At 42.9% G+C, this 20,176-nt stretch overlaps 1 protein-coding gene across 2 annotated transcripts in view; it reads right to left on the reverse strand.

The window, feature by feature from the left end:
* Positions 1 to 20,176, reverse strand: part of LOC115165938 (plexin A3) — a 125,993-nt gene that overhangs the window by 55,701 nt on the left and 50,116 nt on the right. For both annotated transcript variants that reach the window (XM_029719471.1, XM_029719470.1), the window contains exons 4-5: positions 7,965 to 8,105; positions 4,234 to 4,334 (exon numbers count right to left, since the gene is read on the reverse strand). In XM_029719471.1, coding sequence (XP_029575331.1) covers positions 4,234 to 4,334; positions 7,965 to 8,105 — 242 coding nt within the window. The remainder of the gene's footprint in view (positions 1 to 4,233; positions 4,335 to 7,964; positions 8,106 to 20,176) is intronic.

Consider the following 20,176-nt stretch of genomic DNA (forward strand, 5'->3'; position numbering starts at 1 on the left):
CAACACCCCATAAATGATTTGTTTACTTCTAATTAAAGCCATATGTCTGGGGAAAGAATGGGGGTAGGCTTAATAAAAAATGCAGGGCCTAGCACCAGACATGACTGCTCTCTGTAAAGGAAGTGGAACTGTGGTGCGTCTCCTCGCCAGCCAACAACAAACAATTCATATCACTGCGATTCTTCTGTTGCTTTGTCATTTCTTCTCATTCAGTTTCCAGGAATGAGATTTAATTCAATTACAGTGCAGACCTCTTCCTAGTGGAATGGCAGATATGTGATTTATGGTGAAACGTTGTCCCCCTGGGGTGGATGTCCCTTCAGCTGCTTTCTTTCTCTCTCTCTCTCTAACAGCCCTGCAATGACGCCATGAGAAATCCAGGGGATCAGGGACCTGCATTAGTGACTATTCTTTGTGGGGACAAAATGGACTCAACACATCTTCAATTAGCAGGTGAGGAGTCCTCTAAAATATATGATCAAGTGAAATGGGGCTAGAAACTGTAAGAGGAGAATGTAGCGAGGCACTAAAGGCACTAGAGGGACATGGGTGAGAAACGGGAGATTGGGGGCTCACATTAACCCTAAGAGAAAGCCACGTGTTGAGCGCATGGCTCCATTTAAACTTGAGAACAGGCTTTTTCTAAGGAATAAGCCCGGGAGAGTGGAGTAACTGATTTAGTTCAAATTCTGTCATTTATTTTGGCAGATAGGCTCCCTCCCTACATGCCCAATTCACCACTTCAGGTTACGTGAATTCTATTACCCTGCCCTCAAAGTCAAATTAATCCAAGGCCACAATCAAACCACATTATGACCTCTCTGTTCATTCTGACTCTAAATGTTTCACCTTGTTCAAATTATTAATTGGACAGAGGAGATGAAAAAAAGCCTTTCATAACACATGGAAATCATCTACTAATAATGTCATTACATAACTAAAATGGCAGTGTTGGGGTTAACTGGGAAGCATTTGGACACAGAAACAGGATCAATTGAGCCCATTAATTGATATGGGGAGGGTGGGGGCCGTAACGGACACTACGGGTCTGGGTTAATTATCTATTTGACTTTGATTAGAGAGAAAGACGACACAAGAGACAATCACGCCTGCTGAGGGGGCGAAACTATTGAAAGGGCAGTCACTTATCACAGGCTTTTCCCACTGTACTTTTTACTATAACCTTGAACCATGTTAATCTGAAACACTTTCTCTCAAAGACATCGGACAACATTTTCAGAATGTGCATTTGCCGCTCTGCAAAATGTTGGATAAAAGAAAGGCTATCTTCAAACAGTAAACATTGCAGATGTTCCATATTACATTCAAAGCAAAAGCAGATGATATTTTCATGTAATAGTAGTTGCTCTCAATTGTCCTCTAATTATAATAATACGCTGACAATCCCAGTCTTATTTAAACTAACGCAGAGGTACCTTCACCATTCAGTGAGCACTTTACATTAATAACTGAACAGATACTGACATATGATGGCGTGCTGTCATTTCACGGTGTGCTTTCATCATTTATAGAACATTAATGAAGTCTCTTGAGTAGGGGAAGTTTCCACAAGATAAATGCCACATGAGACATCCTAACCAATGCCCCCCTCAACAGATAGAGTAGCAGAGAAATCACTAAATAAGCCTGATTTGAATCACACTGCAAATCCATCTTCCAGTTTCCTGTTGTTGCCATGGACACAGACCATTTCCCAGGGTGCATTTTTTTTTCTCCTCTACCCTGGCTCGACTAACATGATGGCTCGAGGCTAAAGAGCCCTGGAGGAATAGCAGACAAAGCAGAGACAACAAGTAAAAGAAAGGGAAGCAGGTCAAAGCTAGTCTCCCAAACAAGAGTATTTTTGGCAGGGGGTGTTTTTGAACAGCCATCTCCCATGGCAACCCATCTAACCAAGGGAAGGGGGGCTCTGGATACACCGTTTAAGAATTACGTTTTAACAACCCCAAAATTTCACTGCATCGTTTTTCGGAGCATCACTCCAATACGTGTCAAAGCATTAGCAAGACAAGTGATAAGTGCCTTGATAAATGTGTAGATATTACAGATCAGAGGAGCACATGACAACCCCCACCACAGTTTTCATATGAAAACTCATCATACCACCTTCAAAAGCTTCAAGCAGTGCATTCAGATTGATAAGTGCCTTAAATGAGGTCTTGAGAGTTGTCACACAGACGTACCAAAATAAAGCTCTCTATCCGTGAAATGAGAGCAAGGGTTGAATGGGGCCATTGCAGACATCTGTGTTAAACACTGAAATATACAGCTGAAATAGCTACCTCATGATCAGAAAAGCAATATCCCACAAAGGACTCAAAATAAAAAACCTCAAGACCAAAAAAAAAACTGCTTTAGAAAGTTCAGTATATTATTAGTTTCATTTTAGGACTTGTGACCGCATCGATTGGCCTACAAAAAGTAATATCGAAGATATCGAAGAAACCACAATAAGTTTTAGTAGTCTGGCCAGAAATTCTAAAAATTAAAGACAATCTAAAGTTGAGCACCAAGTAAAGTGTGTGCTGTCTGAAAACGTGGCTCAATGACTGGACTTGAATAGGAGATGCCCATTGTGGTCCATGGAAGCGAGTCATCCCAGTAATTTGAGTTACCTCCTGCACATGAATGAGCAGTCTGAGGTTGCCTGGCCTGGCTTGGCATGTACCCTGCTAGGAGGAACAAAGCCCTGCTCTCTGTTTCTCATGGGCCCCAACACTGTGAGACGACACAACTCAGACTCCACCGAGCATATGACCTGAGTGTGTCTGCTGTCCCACAGACTGAATGTGCCTGTCCCCCATCTCAATCTGACCCAATCAACTTCCCTTTGTTTCTCTGTTAGAGCATCATAGGGGTTCAAGCAGACAGCCAGCCTGACAGACAGCACATTGAAGCCACCTAAAGGAGCAGAACGCGAGTGGATGGGAATAGAAGTGGATTGTGTCACACTGGGATGACGCTTCACCAGAGAGGAACAGAGGTTGGACGTATGAATCAGGCCCAATTCAGCCATTCAATCTATTCATCACTTTGCTTGATCTCACACTAATTGCGCTGTACAGTGTTTGTCACAAGGTCATGTAAAAAATGTTGGGGATATCGCATTCACATGCAAACAAATGTCACTTTCAAACTAGTTTGGCAAAATCTATGCTAATTATTACATCATCAGTCCGAAGATTGTTATCTTGATTAAAGTATGGATGGCAGGGAGAAATATAAAAGGACAGAATTAATTGTATTTTTAATTTTTTTTAATTGGTCGTCATTGAGGTCTTAGGCTCAGAAAAAAAGATTTTCATCTACCTCTGGACTTTATCTAGATATGTAACACTGTGACAAAACCAGGCCTTAGTGTGAGAAATGTAACATAATGAAACAGTTTCAGGACTTTCCCATGGCTTGCTATTTAAAAGACGTGCTTACATTTCTGGACCTTCCATTGAAATCCACTCAGGGGATTTCTGCTTTACTTTATTAGTGTTACTTTGTTTTTCCGTTAATCATATGTCAGAGAAACCCCCTCCATATTGTGGCCATTACACTCAATAAATGAAAGTGTACACTATGCAGCAGACACACATGCGTCTCCCTTCGCAGGAATACCCTTCTCCCCGTAACTGAACACACCACTCTGTCATGACGTACCCAGTCAATTAATCTATAGTGGGACTGGAGGAAAAATTTGCCTGATGACAAGTGAGGGAGTGAGAGAGGAGTGGCAGAGGGCTAGCAATATTTAGACATTTCCTGAGCTCCTACTAGCTGCTGCCCAGGGGTCATCCCAGGGGTCAACAGGAAGGAGCACATCTGGAGCAGCTGTCACCTGTCACTTCCTGTGTGGAGCGGACTAGAGCGGGCCAGGTGGACTGGGTGACAGCAGGCAGCTTCCCACTAGTTGGGCTGAACCCCGGATCTCTTAGTGGTGCCATTAAAAGTCCATAATAAACTGGCTGTATTGCTGCTAGACTGTTACATTCCAACAGCATCTGGCCACCCTGATGTTTAACAGAGCCTCCATTATTCTCACTTTGATTGGTATCAAATGTCACCTTGGAAATCTGTGCAGCAGTTCTGGAATCGATTAATTCTGTTAAAGTTGGCATCAACTGAGGCAACTTGATCACACAAACCAACCAACCATTATTTCCCCCCCCCCAATACATTCATCTACACTTACAAGATATGAATGTAAAGTGATCCACTTACTTGTTGTGAAGTACACACCATCCACAGTGGGGGTCTCCAGAGCCCAGACAGGTCTTGCAGGCGGTGTACTGGCCACAGCTCTCCACAGGTAGCCTGCTCACCTGCAGAGCACAACAGAGCTTCAGCTTAGCATCTGATTCAACCCACACACACCCTCACAGGCTCACGCTAGCACACTAGCACTGTGCTTTTCACACATACAGTTTTTTTTAAACGCGAAGAGTGTCAAACAAATCTAAATCCAAGCCATAACTGTGAATTTGTCATGATAGCATTAAGTTTACGTAAGATTTTCTGCTATGAAATAAAACAGAGTGAAAATGTTATGCTCACAATTTTCATGGGTTTTGGGGCACATCCAAGCTTCACAGACTAAACAATTCCCCGACACGAGGTCTGAATCAATTTATTAAACTGTGGCTTTCGACACAGACGTCTCGGATGCTGAAAATCTTTTTTTAGTGTAAGAGATGATGTGGATGCATCAGACCAAAAGACTGTAAGCACTACACCACACTAGACTACACTAGACTATACTACTTCACACGACACTGTATTTGGTTCAGTGACACCAGCTAAGCCTCCAGCCTCTGCAGTGATAGAGTGGGTCAATTCAACAGTGTTAGTAAACATTTCAAGCCTTTAAATGCTAGACGACTTATTCAACATACCACCCATGGCTAACTAAGAGTGACACAGTGCAGAGTCAGTGGAAAGAGTCATTTGCCGTTGTTCCCTTGTCGTAAACACGCACAGTCTAATGGGTTGCCTTGAATGATTGATTTAAATATAAAAATATATATATTTTAGTGATCATCCCCCTCCCTTTGGCATCAAGTGAGACCATCCTTTTACATTTCCAGATGTCACAGGGTAATATGCCACGTACACTGTATGCACAATGCCGTTCTCTGCATGTCAATCATGTGCCCGGAAAGGACTTTAACAAAGACTTCCTTGCCACTTTCATCTCTCCTAAAGTGCTGAAATGCTTACGCTGAGGGTACCTAATCTCCTTTGATCGCCTTAATTTTTTTACATTTTGAAACAGAGAAAAACACAATCCCGCCCAAAGGGATGTGGCGTTGCCTTTCAAGTTGCTGAGCTTCTGGTTCCTAGTACTGCTGCAGTGGAGAGGGCTACTAGCATTAACGCTAAGCGTTAAGCCTGGCAGGCCCTGTGGAGCGCAGGCCTGCCTCTCTGCCTCTAGTGTCAGGGAGTCAGGCGGTGGGTGGGCGAGGTGTTATGCCGAGTTCCATGCTTCCTGTCCCATGCTAATTTATGCAGCAAAGCGCCAGCATGTAAACACACCACCACCACCGACATGTTTTATAATCCTCTGCCCTAAGTCTCCGTTTGTGACATGATGCTCGGCTTTCAGCATCCCACAAGCACCTTGCAGACAGACAACTCACAAAGGGATGGAATTAAACAAGTCCATTTTATTGAAGCTGCAATATGTAACTTTTTGGGCGACCTGACCAAATTCACAAAGAAATGTGAGTTATAGATCTGTCATTCTCATTGAAAGCAAGTCTAAGAAGCGGTATATCTGGTCTCTGTACGCTATGCTTGCTGTTCTTAAGTTCAGTTTTTGCATCTTTTACTTTCAGTTTTGTACACCAGCTAAAAACAGATGAAAATACAATATTTTTGCTTATGGAAAATATATATCACAGTGGTTTAGAAGGTACAATGATTCTCTACACTATACATGCTTATTTTGTCACATGAACTGAAATTAGGTGATCTATTCGAATTTTAATAACCAGGAAATGGCGGAGCGATTTTTGCATAGTGCAGCTTTAAATCGATAATAAAAGCAGGCTGTCCACTGAGGACTTATCTTTTATCCTTTTTATGTATGATGGTTATATATTATATATGCACAGTACTGTTAAAGTTAGTGTATGAAAATAGCATCATCAACTGCCACACATTAATCTGTGTTTAAAGTGGCCTGTGTGAAAGGCAGAGCACTATAGGAGTTCATCTTTGATCCAATGTATTTACCTTCCTGTGATGACCTACAACAAGAGGGTCATTATGGGGCTGAGGTGCACTCACGCCAACCTGTGCACCTGCCTTTAATGAAATATTCAAATCTCCCTGCAACGCTCTGCCGGTCAGTGTTGCCTATTAATTATTTACCTACCGCAATTCACTCACATTTCATAAATACTAAAAACCTAAGCAGGAGGCAGGCTCTGAAGACGCATGTACGGTACAGTAGGCAAAAATCCCAGTGCAGGAGTGGTTCTAGAGAAGATGAGAAAAGGGGTCTACTCCACATGCTTTTCCTTAATCAGTTCCAGAATAACAGCTCTTAATACACATTCTGCATACAAAACAAATCAATTGGGAATCATTTGACACACGCTTAAGCATCGGAGTGCCTCACATTTAATCATTATGGGGAAATATCAATATCTGGAGGAGACCCATGTGGTTTTACTCCATCATGCATGAGGAAGCCCATTGTTTGAGTGAATGAGCTAGGCCGCACAGAGCGGTGCCATTCTCCCTCTATCAGATTCCATTCTTTCATTCTGGCCATAGGGGATCCTCCTCTCCTCTGTGATTCCTGTCCTCGTAGCCACCCCAACCCCCATGCTTCAGGAGGGGCTGCTCTATTCCTTTGATCATGCACCACTTCTCTCTAACATCGGTCTCTATCTAACAACTCTTCCACGACAACTCTGGATTATAGCTGGGAGTTTAGAGAAAAGCAAAAATGTTTTGCTGTCCACTAAACTGTAGTACTGAGGTTTAACAAGAGCTCTACAAGCTGCGTGGCGTATATCTACTTATATAACACTGCGCCAAAATCATATCTCCTCATTTTGACTACGCAGACCTTTTCTAAATCACAAGACAGCCTGCCAAGTCTTCACATTTGAGGGCTCTTTCTTTCTTTCTTTTCTCTGAGACATGTATTCTGGCGGCAAAAAGTGAACGGCTAAAGATCAAATCTTTGTGAGAACTGCACAACGACAGCAATTCATCCTTTCTTTCAATGAATCGCTCAATTCTGAACAAAACAAATAACCTCTGAAAGATGTATTATGCAGGGAACCAGCGTCATTATTGTGTGCAGCTGCATGCACTGTATGTATGTGGCTCTCTTCTAGTCAGCTGCAGAGGAACTTGGTGTGTTAACCTTCCTATCCGATCCTCAGCTGTACAATAAGACCTCTTAGAATAGAGCTATTCTGCAAGCCTCTCCATGGAGACACTTCCCCGAGGTTTCCTATTAGGGAACCAGCTGAGGCAGAATTCAAAGACATAGAACTGGTGTTTCATATTCCGTCTTCCTGTCGCGCAGATGCTAAAACAACATAACTGAAATTCCGGTTAGGTTTTAAAACAAAGCAGACTGTTGACAGTGCCTGAGTCTAATTCGATTCCTTTTGACAAATGTATCTTTATATGGCCAAGATAGGTCATCATAGCGCATAACAAATATTTTCACACTCATTATGATTGGAACCACGAAACAAAAGTAAATCTCTCGAGAAGTAAATCAGTTAGAGATTACATAAAGGTCTGAGAATCTCTGAAAGTAAGACAACACTGCATTAAACTCTGTGGTGGTTAATGCTGGAACAATCTACTGTAGACGAGTTCATACTTTTCCTTTCTCACATCCTGAAATAAAACTATGGATGCTCTTTGGTGGTCAGTGCTTTCTTTATGCTGTGTGTGTGTTTGTGTGTGCGTGCTTCTCTCACCTGTTTGTCACTCAGCAGGTAAATGTATTGGTAGTCAGGGCTGAATACCATGTCACGCAGAATAGGTTTCCCTTCAACCACTGTAACGGTCTCATACAGCAAAGCACTCTGGGATGGGGGAGGTATGCCATCCACTCGGATCTGAGGAAGAAAGAGACAACAAATTCCAAAATAATTTCATAATTTTCCGAATGACTATTTCATGAATCATGACGACGTAATATCATGTGGAGATTTTTTATACACCAAACTGCATGTGGGGAACATTTTTAAGGTTTACAAACATGTATATTTTTTATTTTGCTTTGCTTCAGACACAAATAACATTCCACAAATCTCCCGCAAATCCTCAGCTCTTTCAATGACCTAGAAAACAAATTCAGAGGAATTCTGAATATGGATGGCAGAGGGGGGCTGATGAGGAGGAATATCCTCAATATGTAAGATCAGTAAAAAAGACTAATCAAACTTTAATGATGCTTACTATACACAAACAGTAACACACACACACACACACACACACACACACACACACACACACACACACACACACACACACACACACACACACACACACACACACACACACACACACACACACACACACCCCACTGTTTCATCATTACCACCTTCTCTGTTTCCTTACACTGATAATTAGAACTCTGAGCGGGCTTGGTAAAGGAGTTCTAAAAATGTCAAATTCGCATAATCTTTGATGTGATTGGGAATAAATGCTGTGAGCTCTGACAACTGCAGTTACAGCTGCAAAGCTCACCTATATTCACATCCTTTATTCAGGAGTGAAAAAAGGTGGCAGCTTGCTTTTCTGTCCTAATCAATTTTGATGGAAATGTGACAGGGGGAGGAATGGAACGGTAAACAAACCAAATGAATGCAGAGGAATCCATTTTGAAAGAACATGAAATAGAAACGTAGAAATCTAAGGACAGATAAAGTGGAGCAGATGTCAAGGTGACAAGCTCGGCTTTCTCCTAAATATCTGGGTCAGCCTGAAGTGACAAACATCGTTAGTCTGTTAATTAGCTGCCACCTCATTGCTGCAGTCTTAGTAATTAGTGTTGACAAGGTGGCATCAATTAGTCGAAGGCTGCCATATTGGATGTCACAAGTTTCTGGCCAAGATGAAGACTGACTGAGACCATGTCCCCCCAAAGCAGTGGGACAGCAGGGATGGAAAAATATGACGTTTATTGTCAGCGCTTTGTCAGTTCAAGTGATACCAGCTGCAGTCATCTCACACCCAGCTATCTGCTGCCATGTTCTTCATTTTCACAACTTCCAAATGCAGACACCATTAGCATGTTCCTCTAGCCAGTTCTCTCTTTTTTATTTATCTAGGGCCATCAGATAATTCCGAAAATGGATCCTGGGGCTTATACCTGATTACACATGATCAAATATGAGATGTTAAACCACTTTGCATGGCTGTTACGCAATACTTTACATACAAACATTCAAAGCTATGATGTAAAATGCCCTCAGATCAAACTGAAAAGAAGTAAGTAAGTAAGAAAATCTTACTCATAATTAGTTGACGTTGTGATCAATAGTTTCAGAATCCCATGTCATGGACTCATCCTCTCAATGTAGTGAGTTGGAATTTATTTTATATATGTTTTAAACTACATCCAACTATTTTTTCTTGGCAAATCAAAAATAGCATAAAAAAAAGGAAATGTAACTAAAGGTGGGCTACTTCACTGGCAATAACTGAAACACTGACTGTAACAATTGTTGCATTATCAAGCAACTAAGCAAACAGGCAGCCAGAATACAGCAAGTTCACACTTAAACAAATCGCTCACATGCAAACAGCTAAAGGAAAACACCCTGCCAACCTGACATGATGCAGGACCTGCCGGGTCCAAAATAAACCACTGTCTAACAGTTTACCTTTTATTGTGCCTGTTTAAGACTGAAAAATATGTAAACACAGCAGAGTGAACTCCTTGCCCTTGTTGATGCTGTAAAACCATGTGGCATACAGTTAATCAGGCCTGATGGTACAGTACAGCTGGCGAGCCCTGTGGGAATATGACATGCTAAACCAGAACAATATCACTGATGCTAAAAAGATGCTGAGGAAAATGCTGGTTCATCTGACTGAATTAAAGTTTTAATGGAACAAACATTTGAAAAAATACTAATTCATAATTGGTTCTTATTTGTGAGCAGTCCTCAAGCCATTTTAGAATTACGCTGGCAGTCCTGTAGCAATTCTTCATGAAATGAACACTGCTATGATCCAGAGATATGGTGCTGCTAGTGATAGACAACATTTAGAGACTGCATGTGTCTAAATCAGTGGAGGTCAGTGCCGTTTAAGATGAGGGAAAACATTTGTATTTTATTTCTATTAAGGCATCATTGACTATCATTTATATTTCATTCACCCAATTCAATGTAACAGCGATAGGTTTAGGCTACTACATGATATGCAAATTTTCCCCATACCCATCATGAGGCTGCTACAACCTAGCCTATGAATGAAAGTTTACAACGTAGGTGCACACAAGTCGAGAGACAAATTGACACATGGACAGACAGTGTCATTCAATACCGCCTTGCACACTCTTGCCTGCGTCTAGCTGGTATAGGGTATAATCATTAATCCAACAATTGCAAACGAGAATTTCTATTGGACAAATTCAGGTATGTTTATGCCCATTTTGTTCCGTTTGCTTCCGTTTAAAAAACGTTTTTTCAACAGAATCAGCGGAATGAATACACCCCTGATTAACACAGTTAACTTTCATAGCAGCAACGTTTTATTCCTTCTCGCATCTATGCGCTCTCCTCCTCTCACCTTGTCCCTTCGCTTGTGGACTTCATTGCACAACACATCAGCTGTATGTGACCAGGTGAAAAAACCTTTCCAAGCCAAACCGCTACACACAGCCTACATCGTTGTCACCATATTAGCTAAAGTAATGTCATAGTCAGCATAGCTAATAGAACTAACGCGTTAGTAAACCCGCTACAATCATGCAGTAACGGTACAGTCATTACAGTCAATAAGCAGTTACACTGGCAGGCCCTGGTGTCACGCCCTGACCGGGTGAACTCAGGTGTTTTGGGTCAGGGTGGTTTATGTTGGGTGGTTTTCCTGTGTTTGTTTTCTGTTTTGCGTTGGAGCCTTGTGTTGGCTCTATTGGGGAGTATTTCTATGTTGGTTTCTGTCTTCCCAATCAGAGACAGCTGTCGCTAGTTGTCTCTGATTGGGATCTCATTTAAGTTCATTTTCCCCCACGCTGTTCGTGGGGAATTGTATTTGCATTGCTATTCGTAGCCTGTGAAGCTGTTCGTTCATGGTATCGTTTATTGTTTTGCTGGTTCACCGTTCTAATAAAAATGATGATGAACCAAACCTCCGCTGCGCCTTGGTCCCTCTATAACGACGAACGTTACAGAATTCCCCACCGAACCAGGACCAAGCAGCGGGAGGAAAAGGAGCGCGAGAGATGGGCTCGCGAGGGAAAGGAGTTCTGGACCTGGGAGGAGATCATGTCGGGGAAAGGACCCTGGCGGACGGACTCCCAGGTCGAGGAGGAAAAGCCAGCCGGTAGACGGAGTCGCAGGCGGCGGTCGAGGAGGCCCGGAAAACAGCCCCAAGAAAATTTTTTGGGGGGGCTAATGGGGTGGTCCGGTAGGGCAGAGGAAGAGCCCAGACCACTGCTCTCGTGGGGGATGACGGCGGAGGAAGAGACGAGGATGAGGCAGTTGATTGAGGACCTGCAGAGGGAAGATCTGGAGGAGGAGCCCTGGTATGCGGAGTTGCGCGCTGTGTCGCCAGTGCGCCCGCACAGCCCAGTGCGTCCGGTGGACAGACCCAGCACATGCCGTGCTAAGATGGGAATCCAGCCGGGACGAGTGGCTAAACCAGCTCCACGCTACAGGTCACCTATACGTGTTCACAGTCCTGTCTGGCCCGTCCCTGCTCCCCGCACCAAGCCCACGGTGCGTGTCCACAGTCCTGTCCGGCCCGTCCCTGCTCCCCGCTCCAGGCCACGGGAAGCGGAGTTGCGCGGTGTGTCGCCAATGCGCCCGCACAGCCCGGTACGTCCGGTGGACATGCCCAGCACATGCCGTGCTAGGATGGGCATCCAGCCAGGACGAGTGGCTAAACCGGCTCCACGCTTCAGGGCACCAGTACGTGTTCACAGTCCTGTCTGGCCCGTCCCTGCTCCCCGCACCAGGTTAGTGGTGCGTGTCCCCAGTCCTGTCCGGCCCGTTCCTGCTCCCCGCACCAAGTCAGTGGTGCGTGTCCCCAGTCCTGTCCGGCCCGTCCCTGCTCCCCGCACCAAGTCAGTGGTGCGTGTCCCCAGTCCTGTCCAGCCCGTCCCTGCTCCCCGCACCAGGTTAGTGGTGCGTGTCCCCAGTCCTGTCCGGCCCGTTCCTGCTCCCCGCACCAGGTTAGTGGTGCGTGTCCCCAGTCCTGTCCGGCCCGTCCCTGCTCCCCCCACCAAGTCAGTGGTGCGTGTCCCCAGTCCTGTCCGGCCCGTCCCTGCTCCCCGCACCAGGTTAGTGGTGCGTGTCCCCAGTCCTGTCCGGCCCGTTCCTGCTCCCCGCACCAGGTTAGTGGTGCGTGTCCCCAGTCCTGTCCGGCCCGTTCCTGCTCCCCGCACCAAGTCAGAGGTGCGTGTTCCCAGTCCTGTCCGGCCCGTTCCTGCTCCCCGCACCAGGTTAGTGGTGCGTGTCCCCAGTCCTGTCCGGCCCGTCCCTGCTCCCCGCACCAAGTCAGTGGTGCGTGTCCCCAGTCCTGTCCGGCCCGTCCCTGCTGCCCGCACCAAACCAGTGGTGCGTGTTCCCAGTCCGGCACGGCCCGGGTCCGGTCCACCGGTGCCCAATCCTGTTCCGGGCGACGGCTCCGCTCCAGAGCCTGGGCATGCCGCTCCACAGTGGTCCAGTCCGGGCCAGAGGGGTAGGGCTAAGGTGGAGGCGGGGGGGAGAACACGCCCGGGGCCAGAGCCTCCACCGAGGGTGAGGCGCCCACCCGGATTCCCCCCCCTAATAGACTTAAGTTTGGTGCGCCGGGAGTACGCACCGTTGAGGGGGGGGTACTGTCACGCCCTGACCGGGTGAACTCAGGTGTTTTGGGTCAGGGTGGTTTATGTTGGGTGGTTTTCCTGTGTTTGTTTTCTGTTTTGCGTTGGAGCCTTGTGTTGGCTCTATTGGGGAGTATTTCTATGTTGGTTTCTGTCTTCCCAATCAGAGACAGCTGTCGCTAGTTGTCTCTGATTGGGATCTCATTTAAGTTCATTTTCCCCCACGCTGTTCGTGGGGAATTGTATTTGCATTGCTATTCGTAGCCTGTGAAGCTGTTCGTTCGTGGTATCGTTTATTGTTTTGCTGGTTCACCGTTCTAATAAAAATGATGATGAACCAAACCTCCGCTGCGCCTTGGTCCCTCTATAACGACGAACGTTACACCTGGTGGCAATAAATTAAAACCAAAAGCTTAAATTGACTTGAAAGAGATGCAGAGCTGTGTTGGAAAGTCATAGCCAGCTAGCTAAAATAACATCCCTCTGTTTGAGCAGGGTGTTTCAGTAGGTTAAACTAGCTAGCTGCATTTGCTAGCTAAATAAGTGAAACTAAAAGTGAAAAAAAAACAATCTCTTCCTATTTCTCTCTTGCATCTCCATCGTTTTGTAAGAAATTAATTTGTTAACCCTAACTACTGTCTTTCTCTCTCTTTGAGTCAACTACTCACCACATTTTATGCACAGCAGTGCTAGCTGTAGCTTATTCTTTTAGTACTAAATTCATTTTCTGACCCTTTGATTGGGTGGACAACATGTCAGTTCATGCTGCAAGATCTCTGATAGGTTGGAGGATGTCTTCCGGAAGTTGTCATAATTACTGTGGAAGTCTGTGGAAGGAGGTAAGAACCATGAGCCTCCTAGGTTTTGTATTGAAGTCAGTGTACCCAGAGGATTATGGAAGCTAGCTAGCTACACCATGGTGCTACCCTACAGAGTGCTGTTGAGGCTACTGTAGATATTATTTGCAAAATTGTGTGTTTAATCAATTATTTGGTGACATGCGATTATATTTAGTATAGTTTTATCTAAAAATTATAACTTTTTATGAAATTTACTGAGGAGGATGGTCCTCCCCTTCCTCCTCTGAGGAGCCTCCACTGGTCTAAATGTTTATAGATGTTGTCTATCACCAGCAGCACCATATCACCAAGTAACATTCTGAGTATGAGTAAATGTGCTTGGTGAATCTAGGTGATTCTGTCTGCAGTCAGTATACTGCCACTGCCCTCCACACAAGCCTCAATATATCAGGACATAATGAAGTCTGGGATATTGCAACTACATGTGAGTCTCTGGGAAGGTAATGTCCTCCTCAGTGTCATTGGAGTGTTTGAAATGCAGAGAGCTTGCTACAGCCTGCTGAGAGCTGACCTCTTGACATCAAACAGCTCAGATGAATGTAATTGGAATTTAGATAAATATTACACTCTCCTGTCAAATGATGTCATGGTGGCACAGGGCTCCGATTCATCCATTAATGAACATGCCTGGGCCCGGTTTCCCGACAGCGATGGAACTTAGGCTTACGAGCATTTTAACAACGCATCTTTCCTATAACGGCCGAAGATGTAACATGCGTTTCCCAAAATACCACCTGGAGAAAACGTTCACTAAGTGCGTCGTTGAGGCATGTGTCAAGACTGATAGGATCGACAGAATGGCAGTGCTGCTCTCGGATCAGCTATCTCCATTCAAATCTTACCTTAACATTAGAATACTGATGAAGGATCAGCTCCTAGAAATATATTATCTCCTATGGCTGCAAATATTGAGGTGGCTTATTTGAATGCTTACCCTATAATAATATCCTAAATCAAGAATATGGCACATCAATGCACGCATGCTGCTACACACCATGAAATATATTGAGGCAAAAATGGTAGCCTACAATAAGCAAAATATAATTCAATTGAATGACATGTAATTGATTAAAATATTAATGAAATATAGGCTTATATCCTATACTGTAGGCTATTTATATTTTAATGCATGCAGTCATCTCGGGTTTTCATTTGAAGCATATTTTTATCTTTCGCTTGTTTGTGACATTTGCAAAGACATTGGCAACTTTGTATTTGTAGTCAACTTCATTGTGAAGTTACGGGATGTCACAGAGAGACAGATAAACATGTTGATTCTATGTTTAGTGGAGATCTTCTGTGTATAAAGTGACGTGGTAGGGAAAAACGCATCTAATGACACACTTAGCTGTTCTATGAGTGGTCTGAGGCAAGCGGTAAATGACAAATGTTTTTAAGTGCAACTTTAGTAATGATGTTTTTGCGAAACAGCTCTGAGATTTAACGATGCTCCTACGAAGGTTCTAACAATGAGCTTAGCCTTAAGATGCTTTTGGGAAATTGGGCCCTGGCTGGCTGGTGGGAGAGAGAGAGACTGGGCCCAGGTGCTCTGACTGCAACACCGCCTGACTGATGGGTTTCATCATAAGCCCATTTCCCCTCTATCTGCTTGTTTGGTTGCTTGCCTGCAATTGCAAGCACTCATCAGGCCTTCTTTATAAGGGCCAATCATGTGTAGTTTAGGCTGATTTGTACCTTCTCTCTGTGAATCTGTAATTTATCTTATTTCAGTTTCCCATGATTTTGCACTGTATCATGGAATGGTGAGAGATACTTTATATTACATAGGCATTCTTGCATGTTTTCTGCAAATATGAATATCAATTGATTATAGTTACTATTTCCGTAACTGCACTGAATGTTCTGTAAAATTGTACTTGATAAAAGAGATCATCTTCATGTTTGATTAAATTTGAGATAATAAAATAAACATGACTGTATCCCATAATCCTTTTATTTAAATGTCTGCATATCCTCCGAAGCGTTACAGTAAATGAATGTAGCGATGTATAAGGTCCTCCATGCACCAGAATATAAACACATGTCAAAGAGAGCAGGGCGTTGTGAGAGCTCTGACCTCTGTCTGTGTTCCAGGGCTGTGAGAATACACAGGCCGCTGGCCCTGTGCCCCAGCCATACAAGGTAATTGTGGGAAAGAGATTACATTAAAAAAAAGGGCAACAAACACATGAATTAATAAAGGTGGAGAGGGGAAGGAGCATTGTGAATCAGAGGTCGAGCAGGGGTTGTTGACTTTACTGCCAATCACAGCCGGATGGATTGTCTGTCTCCGGAAGGCGGCCATTCATCAGACAGAATGAAGGAGGGTGAAAAACAGAAAGAGAGAGATGGAAGGAGGATGAAGAATGAGAGAAATGACACCATCTTAGGCTTTCATTGTAAAAGGAAAATGGAGTTTGGAGGCAAGTACTTCAAAGAAGGAAGGTACAATACCTCCTCCCCCTTCTATAGACAGGAAGACATTTACTGTGAGCACTCTGTGGAACTGTTAATGAGCTATATAGTTAATTTGTCAAATCTCTACCTAAATATCTAAGAGGCTCACATTTCTCCTTGTTGCAAATGACACTAAATGTGGTCATTTTCAGAAATGGATTGAAAATCATCCTTTGATGGTGAAGAGAGAGTGGAACCTAATATAGTGTGTTTTTCCACACAGGGGATGCGCAACATTTTTCAATCTTAGACCAACTTCTTTATTTAGTTTCCCTTTATCCAGAATTCTTACCACAGACATACAGTAAGCACTGAACACAGCTGAACTGAACTGTTCAACTATTTATATCTTATGTTCTACCCATGTTTCAGTCAGTATAACGTATGCATCCTAAAACTGCAATTGCAATGCTCAGTGTTATCCATATAAGGAAATACATTACAAAGGACTTGAACTAGAGGTCGACCGATTATGATTTTTCAACGCCGATACCGATACTGATTATTGGAGGACCAAAAAAAGCTGATACCGATTAATCGGCCGATTTTTTATTTATTTGTAAAAATGACAATTACAACAATACTGAATGAACACTTATTTTAACTTAATATAATACATAAATACTATCAATTTAGCCTCAAATAAATAATGAAACATGTTCAATTTGGTTTAAATAATGCAAAAACAAAGTGTTGGAGAAGAAAGTAAAAGTGTAATATGTGCCATGTAAAAAAGCAAACGTTTAAGTTCCTTGCTCAGAACATGAGAACATATGAAAGCTGGTGGTTCCTTTTAACATGAGTCTTCAATATTCCCAGGTAAGAAGTTTTAGGTTGTAGTTATTATAGGACTATTTCTCTCTATACGATTTGTATTTCATATACCTTTGACTATTGGATGTTCTTATAGGCACTTTAGTATTGCCAGTGTAACAGTATAGCTTCCGTCCCTCTCCTCGCTCCTACCTGGGCTCAAACCAGGAACACATCGACAACAGCCACCCTCGAAGCAGCGTTACCCATGCAGAGCAAGGGGAACAACTACTCCAAGTCTCAGAGAGAGTGACGTTTGAAACGCTATTAGCGCGCACCCGGCTAACTAGCTAGCCATTTCACATCGGTTACACCAGCCTAATCTTGGGAGTTGATAGGCTTGAAGTCATAAACAGCGCAATGCTTGAAGAATTGCGAAGAGCTGCTGGCAAAACGCACAAAAGTGCTGTTTGAATGAATGCTTACGAGCCTGCTGGTGCCTACCACCGCTCAGTCAGACTGCTCTATCAAATCATAGACTTAATTATAATATAATAAACACAGAGAAATACGAGCCTTAGGTCATTAATATGGTCGAATCCGGAAACTATCATCTCGAAAACAAAACGTTTATTTTTTCAGTGGCATCCATAAGTCTAAATATTCCTGTTACATTGCACAACCTTCAATGTTATGCCATAATTACGTAAAATTCTGGCAAATTAGTTCGCGAAGAGCCAGGCGGCCCAAACTGTTGCATATACCCTGACTCTGCGTGCAATGAACGCAAGAGAACTGACACAATTTCACCTGGTTAACATTGCCTGCTAACCTGTAATTCTTTTAGCTAAATATGCAGGTTTAAAAATATATACTTCTGTGTATTGATTTTAAGAAAGGCATTGATGTTTATGGTTAGGTACAGTCGTGCAACGATTGTGCTTTTTTCGCAAATGCGCTTTTGTTAAATCATCCCCCGTTTGGCGAAGTTGGCTGTCTTTGTTAGGAAGATATAGTATTCACACAGTTCGCAACGAGCCAGGTGGCCCAAACTGCTGCATATACCCTGACTCTGTTTGCAAGAGAAGTGACACATTTTCCCAAGTTAAAAGAAATTCATGTTAGCAGGCAATATTAACTAAATATGCAGGTTTAAAAATATATAGTTGTGTATTGATTTTAAGAAAGACATTGATGTTTATGGTTAGGTACACGTTGGAGCAACGACAGTCCTTTTTCGCGAATGCGCACCGCATCGATTATATGCAACGCAGGACAGGCTAGATAAACTAGTAATATCATCAACCATGTGTAGTTAAATAGTGATTATGATTGATTGATTTTTATAAGATAAGTTTAATGCTAGCTAGCAACTTACCTTGGCTTCTTACTGCATTCGCGTAACAGGCAGGCTCCTCGTGGAGTGCAATGTAAAGCAGGTGGTTAGAGCGTTGGACTAGTTAACCGTAAGGTTGCAAGATTGAATCCCCAAGCTGACAAGGTAAAAATCTGTCGTTCTGCCCCTGAACAAGGCAGTTAACCCAGCGTTCCTAGGCCATCATTGAAAATAAGAATGTGTTCTTAACTGACTTGCCTAGTTAGAAAATATATATTTTTTAAAATAAATAAAATCGGCAAATCGGTGGCCAAAAATACCGATTACCGATTCTTATGAAAACTTGAAATCGGCCCTAATTAATCGGCCATTCCGATTAATCGGTCATCCTCTAACTTGAACACAATAACCATGGTCTGTACCCTCTGAATCCAGCCAAAACAAATTCCTGCTGCCACAATGTGACTATAGTTAGGGTACGTGGGAGGACCAGAGAATATGCTTTTTGTTCAATAACTGCAACATATATTTGATCCTCTGGTTTCTGTCAAAGTTGGATATAGCCTGTCTTACACTCAGGTCAACCTCGCAAAAGAAAAAACTCCAAGCAGCTTCAACATTATGTAATAAATGTAAAACAGACACTGGCACTTAAAAGCACTGCCTTCGGACATGCCCTAAGCACTGCCACGCTGATCCTAAATATCTAACCTTTTCTTCAAAGCGTTTAATAAAATCTGGTTACCTGGGCCAGATGTGGCCGTTCCTGGCTCTAAAGGTATAAGTGTGACTGGGGAAGGTAATAGCAGATGGCTCATTCCCTTGGCAAAGGTGAGTTTCCTTCGATGGAGAGAGTACTAACGTTTTTAAGTGATTCAAGGGATCTGACTGTGCAAAGGTGCTGGAGAGTATTTTGCAATAACTGTCAGACTTGGGGCTTGAAATAAGACACAAGAGATGAGGGAGGAATGAGAGACGAATGCTATTTCCTTTTCTTTCTTCGTTTGACATGTGTTGTATTGTATGTTAAACGTCATCAAAGAAAATGATTTTGTCACAAAATCACACAGATATGAAATGTAACAGTATCACTTGAATACTGTATTATTGACTGTATGTTTTGTTTATTCCATGTGTAACTCTGTGTTGTTGTATGTGTCGAATTGCTATGCTTTATCTTGGCCAGGTCGCAGTTGCAAATGAGAACTTGTTCTAAACTAGCTTACCTGGTTAAATAAAGGTGAAATTAAAAAATATATATATTTATATAAATACATGGTCAGCCGAGTGTATTCGAGTTAAGGAATACATTGAAGCAGCAGCAGTTTAAGTGAAGTGATATTTACTGCATGTTCAGTATTTATGTCTTTATGTGCCATATGTTTCAATGCAAAGCAAATGTCTACATAGCCTTGCTGTATTCTTCATCATATGATATTATTTCACCTTGGCATATATAGTGCCTTCAGAAAGTATTTACACTAATTGACTTTTTCTGCATTATGTTGTGTTACAGCCTGAATTTCAAATTGTCTAAATTGAGATTTTGTGTCACTGGCCTACACAGTACCCCATTATGTCAAAGTGGGATTTTAGACATTTTTACAAATGAATTAAAAATGAATAGCTGAAATGACTTGAGTAAATATAATAACTATTCAACCCCTTTGTTATTGCAAGCCTAAATAAGTTCAGAATTAAACATTGGCTTAACAAATCACCTAATAATTTGCATGGAAG

The sequence above is a fragment of the Salmo trutta genome, chromosome 28 (assembly GCF_901001165.1).
Source record: "Salmo trutta chromosome 28, fSalTru1.1, whole genome shotgun sequence".
In the NCBI taxonomy this organism is placed as follows: domain Eukaryota; kingdom Metazoa; phylum Chordata; class Actinopteri; order Salmoniformes; family Salmonidae; genus Salmo; species Salmo trutta.